Below are 9,104 nucleotides of genomic sequence, written 5' to 3' on the forward strand. Positions count from 1 at the left end.
TACTAACCTGAAATTTAAGAATATGGAAGACCAAGAAATTCTAAAGGCTGCAGAAAGAAAGAACAAGCAGTATATAAAAAGAACAAGGAAGAGCTTCACTTATTTTCGGCAGCAACACTGGGTACAAGGTAATTATGGAGTCACATTTTCAAAGTTGATGGAAAAGAACTTAAACCTTAGAATTTAATATCTAGCCAAACCATATTTGAAATAAGTGTGGATAATAAAATATCTCAGACATTAAAGTCCTCTGAAGATTTTTATTAAAAGGTGACATTGAAAACAGTTTTGAATGAAGTGCTTAACCAAAAAGGTAAAAATTAATTACAAAATTAAGCTGCAAGAGATTTGTGATTATTTACCTTGGTAGAGTTGATTGTTGTCTTTATATTTTTTATAAAGCCATTGAGGCTTATCCGAGGCACGATTATTGCTAATTGAAAAAATATATCCTTAATAACTGAAAGGTCTTGTTAATACCAACCTTGATGTGTTGGCAGAGGAAGACAAGATCAAAGGATATGAGAGCATATTAAAGTTCTTATTAGAAGATGATATCTTTGATGTAAAAAATTTAAAGAGAGCCTTAAAAATAAAGTGGGATAAACTGAAATGTAAGATTAAGATAGAAATAGGACCAAATACATCAATAAATATAATAAATCTAAGTGAACCAAAACTCCAAAATTGAGTTTTGAAAACCAAAATTTGAGAACCAAAATTAAGAAAATTACTGATTAGAATAAAGAAATCTAGATACTTTCTAGAATACAAGACACACTTAAAGCATAGGAATACAGCAAGGTTGAACACAATAGGATTTAAAAAAAAAGAAATGCTAACCAAAATAAAATTGTTACTGCTACACTAATAAAATAAGACAAATCATTATTAGGGATTGTGAAGGTTGTAAATATGGATAGAAGATTTAGCATAGCAAGAAGGTATAGCAATTTTTAACATGCGTGAACCTGATAAACTATATGAAGCAAAAATTGGTAGATTCAAATAAATAAAGACTTCAATATCTGAATTGAGAAATTGTTAAAACTGCAGAGAAAATTTTTTTAAAAGATTTATTTATTTTAGAAAGTGAGAAAGAGCATGAGTGGGAGGGGCAGAGGGAGAGGGAGAGAATCTCCAGCAGAATCTGGGCTGAGCATTTAGCCCAATTCAGGGCTCGATCTCACAACCCTGAGATCACAAAGCCAAAACCAAGAGTCAGATGCTTAACTCACTGTGCCACCCAGGCACCCTAAAACGGCAGCGAAACTTAAAAATTATTTAAGCAGAGATTTCAGTGTAGAAATCAGCAAGAACAACAAGTTGGTCCTAGTTAACGTATCAGGTTCTTTGTTCAACAATTGGGAAATACTTTTCTCAGGCACACATGGATATTTACAAAAAGTGATTTGTGTTGGGACATAAAGGTTCAGATAAAATTTAAATAGCTATTGTAAAGTGATCTCTAACTACAAGTAACTTAGAAGTTACTAACAAAAAGTTTAACTACTACATACATGCTTGGAAGTTAAAAATAACACTGAGTAACTTGAGTGAAAAAAAACTATAATGGAAATCACAAATACTTGGAACAAAATGATAATGCTTACACACCAGAAACACATAAAAAATTCAAGAGAAAGTATTAGAAAAGAAAATCTTTTAAACAGTTCGCTAGGTGTCCATCTTAAGTTAGAAAAAGGAACAATGGAATAAATTAGAAGAAATCATGAAAATAGGGGCACCAGTCATTAACATACAAAGACGAAAGTTGCCTGTTTTGAAATAAAAAATACATCTCTAAAAAAGACTGGTCAAGAAGATAAAATTATGAGAGAAAATGGCATAATTGCAAGTAGAGAGTAAATCATTAGTGAATATCTTATGCCAACAATTCTGAAAACTTAGGTGAAATGGAGAAATTACTGTAAAAATCATAAAGTAACGACCTTAGGGGCACTTGGCTGGCTCAGTTGGTAGGTAGAGCATGTGACTCTTGATCTCAGGGTTGTAAGTTTGAGCCCCATGTTGGGTGTAGAGATTACTTAAAAAAAAAAAATAAAACCTGACTTAAAACAAAAAGCTTGAGTAGTCTTGTTACTGTTAAATGTAGATCTGGTTAGAAAGATTTCCCCATGGGACACCTGGGTGGCTAAGTTGGTGAGCGTCTGCCTTCGGCTCAGGTCATGATCCCAGGGTCCTGGGATTTTTTTTTTTTTTAAGTAATGATATGACTAAGATAGATTTTTGCTAGGAAGTTAAGGAAATATTTTAAAATCCACAAGTATATAATTTTTTTTAAGATTATTTATTTATTTATTTATTTGAGAGAGAGAGCATGAGATGGGGGAGGGTCAGAGGGAGAAGCAGACTCCCTGCCAAGCAGGGAGCCCGATGTGGGACTCGATCCTGGGACTCCAGGATCCTGACCTGAGCTGAAGGCAGTCGCTTAATCAACTGAGCCACCCAGGCGCCCGCCACAAGTATATCATTTTAATAATGAAAGAAGATATCTGGAGTGGGGGGGCGCCTGGTTGGCTCAGTCTGTTAAGCATCCAACTCTTGATCTCAGCTCAGGGCTTGATCTCACGGTCGTGAGTTCAAGCCCCACATTGGGCTCCATGCTGAGCATCAGGCCTACTTTACGACAAAAAAAACAGGTGCACAAAAAGCATTTGACAAGATTTAACCCCAGTTCATTAAGGAATTGCCTCAGGAAATTTGTCTGAAGGAATTTCCAACTGAGTATTTAAAAAAGAAAAAAACACGTTGGGAAAACTGGACAGCTACATGTAAAAGAATGAAACTGGACCACTTTTTTTTTTGTTTTGTTTTGTTTTTTATTTATTTATTTGACAGAGACAGAGACAGCGAGAGCAGGAACACAAGCAGGGGGAGTGGGAGAGGGAGAAGCAGGCTTCCCGCTGAGCCGGGAGCCCGATGTGGGACTCGATCCCAGGACCCTGGGATCATGACCTGAGCTGAAGGCAGTCGCTTAACCAACTGAGCCACCCAGGCGCCCTGGACCACTTTCTTACACCATACACAAAAATAAACTCAAATGGATTAAGGACCCAAATGTGCAATCTGAAACGATAAAAATCCTAAAAGAGAGCACCACAGGCAGTAATTTCTCTGCTTCCGCCACAGCAGCATTATTCTAATCTGTCTCCTCAAGCAAGGGAAACAAAAGCAAAAATAAACTATTGGGACTTCATCAAAATAAAAAGCTTCTGTACAGTAAAGGAGACAACAAAACTAAAAGACAACCTACTGAATGGGAGAAGATATTTGCTAATGATACACTTGGTAAGGGTTAGTTTCCAAAATACATAAACAACCTAACACACAAAAAATATAATCCAATTTAAAAATGGGCAGAAGGCATGAACAGACATTTTTTCAAAGAAGACATAGTACAGATGGCCAACAGACCTATGAAAAGATACTCAGCATTACTCTCAGCATCAGAGAAATGCAAATGAAAACTATAATGAGATATCACCTCACATCTGTCAGAATGGCTAAAACCAAAAACATAAGAAACAACAAGTATTGGCAAGGATGTGGAGAAAAAGGAACTGTCATGTGCTGTTGGTGGGAATGCAAACTGGTGCAGCCACTGTGGAAAACAGTATGCTCAGAAAATTAAAAATAGAACTTCCATATGATCCAGTAATTGCAGTACTGGGTATTTACCCAAAGAATATGAAAACACTAATTTGAATGGATGGGTGCACCCTTATGTTCATTGCAGCATTATTTACAATAGCCAAATTATGGAAGCAGTGCAAGTGTCCATTTATAGATGAATGGATAAAGAAGATATGGTATATATACAGTGGAATATAACTCAGCCATAAAAAAGAATGAAATCTTGCCATTTGCAACAACATGGAGCTAGAGAGTATAATGCTAAGCAAAATAAGGCAGAGAAGGACAAATACCATATTATTCACTCAAATGTGAATGTAAAAAACAAATGAACAAATTAAAAAGACAAACTGAAAAAAAACAGACTTGAAACCAGATCTGGCTAAATCAGATGTAAGAAACAGGTGACAGAATTCTAAGGTGATTGAGTGCTATGTTGAGAATGTCTTGTAAGGAGTTCAAAAGGGCCATTTCTTTTTCTTTTCCATTTTCATCTCTAAGATAATATTTTTAGAGCTAAAATTGTTCAGGTACTTACCTGAAGGTAATGCTCCTTTTGAAGTGGTTCTTTTAGGCTTAAAGAAATGTGATGGTTTCTTTCTCTTTAAAACATGTAAGAATACATGAGATACTAAGATTTATTTCTTTTATATAAATATTTCCTTCTTTGATCAAAGCAGTTGCTTGTAAACCAGGAGCTTTGCCATTGTTTCAGGCAGAAAGTAACATCAGGTGTAGTGCCATTGTAGTATTCTGTCAAACTAGTTTTTAAATTATGTCCTGCAGTTATTCCATATAAAAAAGTATTTGTTGCTTAGCTTTTGCCTTTCAGGACAGTTTGAGTAGAATTTATTCTTTTTGTTAGAGCATACCAAATTCTCATAAAGTAAGAAGCAACAAATTTTTATGCTACTGTTTAATTTTTGCTTTTTTTTTTTTTTTTTAGAATTCAAGGACTTAACCTGAACAGAATATGTTTTTCTTATTGAAACATCATAGACTGTGATAGGGCTTATAGCGGTAGAAATAGAAAAGCGGGATAACCTAGAGAGACGTCATGATTCAAGAAAGCCTCTAGCTCTCTTTCATCCTCCTGGCTCTTGGTCCAAAGGCAGTATTTGTTGTATTCTGAAGCCAAATGTAAAACAATATTCATCTATTTTAAATTATCAGTAACTCCCTTCAAAGTCTAAAGACTGTATTAGGATAGACTTTTGAAAAATCTTATATTTATTTTAGAAAAATTTATTTTTCATTAGAAAATTACTTTTTTACATTTAGTTATTCTGCTATGTTCTCTACTAGTATATGTTACAAATATGATTCTGAAAATTGGAATACATCGTGTTTAATTCTTGTAGAACTCAGAATTTTTGTTTACGATTGTTGTTCCCCTTAGAGATAAATACCTTTCTGCTTAAATCTGTATAAATTTTTGGCAAGATTGATAAAGTGGTTAGAAAAAGAGAGCTGCACTTTAGCTCGTATTGGTGACTGTTGTTTAGGAAGCAGTAGCACCGGAGCACCCTTTCAGTGCCATGAAACAAGAACAGCAGAGGACATGGATTGAAGATGTGAACAGGCAAATAGAAGATGATCGGCAAAGAAAAATTACATCTTCAAAGGTAACATGTGGATGATACAAAGGGAAGAAATAATTTGAGTCTTTAATCACAAACCTAAAAGTATCTTAGAACTATTTGACAGGACTACAGTATTCAAATTATTACACATTTGCTCTTGCAAACCTTTTATGGAATGCATTAGTAAGTGCTTTTGCATAGTTTCTTAAAACTAGCTTTTTAGGAATTTCCTAATTCTTTGAATTTCTCATATTCTTCATGTTATCTAAGTATATATGGAATCAGTAAAGAATATAACTTAATTTTTATGATGCTTATTCTGCTCTATGGTGACTTTTAAAAATGGTGTTTGATTATCGTTTTAGGACTTTATACATGAGAACAGTTAGAAAAATTCTTAGTAATTCTTATTTATCATGATTAGGGTGAGGAACATGACAGATGGGCAATGCATTTTGATTCATTAAAGAACTATCCTGCTTCTCAGTCTCAACTGTCCTCTCGGTCAACACACAACCAACCAGAGTACTTATGTGTCTCTCCGGACACTCAGGAACTGGCTGATATCTGCAGTGTTTATACACCTACGACTGGAAGTCAGGTTGAACCTTCAGAGGAGGAGCATATAGCAAAACCTGTTAGAGATAAGGCCATGGCAAACAGTCAGAAAACAAAGTAAGTTTTTTTTTCAGGATTTATTAATGTTTAAGAAAGTCTGTGTGCTTTATTAAAAGGACTGTCGTTACATTTATAATATGTGTTAATTTCAGGTTTGGTATTTTTCTTTAAAGTAGAGATGACTAGTGGATATATCTGAAACAAAAATGATTTAGCATCTTGTTAGGTTTAACCTTTTGGGGGTTTTGAATAGCTATCTTTTGGGGGTTTTGAATAGCTAAAGTGTTTATCTTGCCAGCTTTCTCCGTTCTATGACTGCTCTCTTGGATCCAGCTCAGATTGAAGAACGTGACAGGCGACGACAAAAACAGTTAGAACATCAGGTATTGCATTGTAAAATACGCTTCTTTGCCTTCTTAAATAATAGTCATGGCCAGTGGATACCTAAATAAATGGAATTTAAAATTCCAATATAAATGTACAGCGCAGGCCCTGTCCAGTCCTGTGATGAATCTAATTCTTACTCCAGCTGGCATTAATATTAAAATTATACTGATGCTGAGAACCAGACAGTATCACATAGTACAGCCAGCCACCTGCCTTCCAGAAGAGAAGGTCTTTAATATATAAGCTGTATATATGAAATGGCACTAAATCTTAAGTTAGTACTGGTTATTTTTTTCATTTGTTTTTAGTTCTCCTGAATTTTGTTTAGGATGAGAATTAGTTCTTTTAAGGGAACTATATAGGGCATTGAAGTAGAATTCTGATTGAGAAATCTAGCAGATAATATAAGAAAGGAGACTAAGATTAAAATTCTCTCCTAATTTTAGTCTAACACTAAAAGGACTTAAAATTCTAAATAATTCTTTAAAACCTCGGATACAGGGGCGCCTGGGTGGCTCAGTCGTTAAGCGTCTGCCTTCGGCTCAGGTCACGGTCCCAGGGTCCTGGAATTGAGCCCCACATCGTGCTCCCTGCTCCACGGGAAGCCTGCTTCTCCCTCTCCCACTCCCCCTGCTTGTGTTCCCTCTCTCGCTGTCTATCTGTCAGATAAATAAATAAAATCTTAAAAAATCCTCTGATACATGAAGAATTCGGTTTAATTAATATTGTTAGTCTTAATCAGTAAGTGAATTACAGAACGTCTGCTACTTACCAGGCACTATGCTAAGTGCTGAGATTTTTTCTTCAGTTGTTTTTGGATTACTTCTTCTAACAGCCCTCCTGGTTGAAGAAAAAGCATATAGAATTTGAAAGACGAGAGGTGGGACAAATACATTGGAAATTTGACATTTTAACTTGACTTATATATGTAATACTATATTATATATTATCTGAGACTGATAAACTTACTTTAGAAATACAAATGCTTCAAATGGATTTTTTAAATTTGTGACAGTGCTTTTTGTGATATATGATTTATGACTAGAAAGCCATCACTGCTCAGGTAGAAGAGAAACGCAGGACGAAGCAGCTGGAAGAACAGCAAAGAAAAAAGGAAGAACAAGAAGAGGAGCGTCGCTTAGCACGGGAACGAGAAGAGATGCAGAAACAGTATGAAGAAGACATACTTAAGCAAAAACAAAAGGAAGTAAGTATATATTAAAAATTTTTTTATTGAAATATAGTTAACACGTGTTACATTAGTTTCAGGTGTACAACAGCATAGTGATTCAAGAGTCCTTTATGTTATGCTGTGTTCACAAGCATACCATACACACTATTATAGTACCATTGACTGTATTCCCTGTGCTGTAGCTTTCATCCGCATGACTTGTTCATTTCATAACTGAAAGCCTATATATACCTCCCACTCCTCTTCCCTCATTTACTAACCCCCTCTTCCCCGCTACCAGTTTGTGGGTCTGGTTTTGTGTGTGTTTGGGGTTTTTTGTTTTGCTTTTCATTTTATCTTTTTAGATTCCACATGTAAGTGACTTTGTATGGTATTTGTCTTTCCCGTCTGACCATAGGTCCATCCATGTTATTGCAAATGGCAAGATCTCCTTCTTTTTTATGGCTGAATAATACTCTGCTTTCTGTATATACCATATCTTCTTTATCCATTCATCTACTGATGGATGCTTGGGTTGCTTCCATATCTTGGATATTATAAATAATGCTGCAGTAAACACAGGGGTGCATATATCTTTTGTTTCCTTTGGGTAAATACTTTATAGTGGAATTACTGGATCATGTGGTAGTTCTACTTTTAATTTTTTGAGGAAGGTCCATATTGTTTTCCACAGAAGGTTATACCGATTTCCCTTCCCACCAGCAGTGCACGAGGGTTCCCTTTTCTCTACATCCTGACCAACACATGTTGTTTCTTGTCTTTTTGATATTAAGTAGGGGGAGATGATATAATTATGATTTTGATTTGCATTTCCCTGATGATTAGTGATTTTGAGCATCTTTTCACATGTCTGTTAGCCATCTGTATGCTTTGGAAAAACGTTTGTTTGGGTCCTCTGCCCTTTTTTAAATATCAAATTATTTGTTGTGGGGGGACCACCAGGGTGGCTCAGTCGGTTAAGTGTCCAACTCCTGATTTCAGCTTAGGTCATACTCACTGGGTCATGTCTAGCCCAGTGTGGAGCCTGCTTAAGATCCCCCCCCCCACTTCTCCAGCCCCTCTCCCCATTCATGTGCTCAGGCGCTCTCTCTTAAAAAAAAAAAAAAAATCAAACGAGTACAGAGTTGTACTAGTTCTTTGTATATTTTGGATAGTAACTCCTTTTCACATATATTGTTTGCAGATATCTTCTCCCATTCAGTGATTTGTCATTTTGTTTTGTGGATGGTTTCTTTTGTTGTGCAGAAGCTTTTTTTTTTTTTTTTTAAATAATCCCAGCAGTTTATTTTTGCTTTTATTTCCCTTGCCTGAGGAGACAGATCTAGAAAAATGTTGATAAGGCCAATGTCCAAGAGGTTACTGCCTATGTTTTCTTTAAGGAGTTTTATGGTTTTAGGTCTCACAGTTTAGATCCATTTGAGTTTATTTTTGTGTATGGTGGAAGAAAGTGGTCCAGTTTCATTCTTGTGCATGTAACTGTCCAGTTTTCCCAGCACATTTTTTTTTTTTTTTAAAGATTTTATTTATTTATTTGACAGAGAGAGACACAATGAGAGAGGGAACACGAACAGGGGGAGTGGGAGAGGGAGAAGCAGGCTTCCCGCGGAACAGGGAGCCCAATGCGGGGCTCGATTCCAGGACCCTGGGATCATGACCTGAGCTGAAGG

The 9,104-nt window shown here is 35.8% G+C and overlaps 1 protein-coding gene across 1 annotated transcript in view; it reads left to right on the forward strand.

Annotated features, from left to right (window-relative positions):
• The window catches only part of CCDC66 (coiled-coil domain containing 66), a 53,603-nt gene that overhangs the window by 25,685 nt on the left and 18,814 nt on the right, over positions 1 to 9,104 (forward strand). The window contains exons 9-12 of the mRNA XM_081805756.1: positions 5,163 to 5,282; positions 5,665 to 5,915; positions 6,157 to 6,241; positions 7,291 to 7,458. Of these exons, the coding sequence (XP_081661882.1) occupies positions 5,163 to 5,282; positions 5,665 to 5,915; positions 6,157 to 6,241; positions 7,291 to 7,458 (624 nt within the window). The remainder of the gene's footprint in view (positions 1 to 5,162; positions 5,283 to 5,664; positions 5,916 to 6,156; positions 6,242 to 7,290; positions 7,459 to 9,104) is intronic.

Source organism: Leptonychotes weddellii, chromosome 1, assembly GCF_054177405.1.
Source record: "Leptonychotes weddellii isolate Sample4059 chromosome 1, ASM5417740v2, whole genome shotgun sequence".
NCBI classification, from domain to species: domain Eukaryota; kingdom Metazoa; phylum Chordata; class Mammalia; order Carnivora; family Phocidae; genus Leptonychotes; species Leptonychotes weddellii.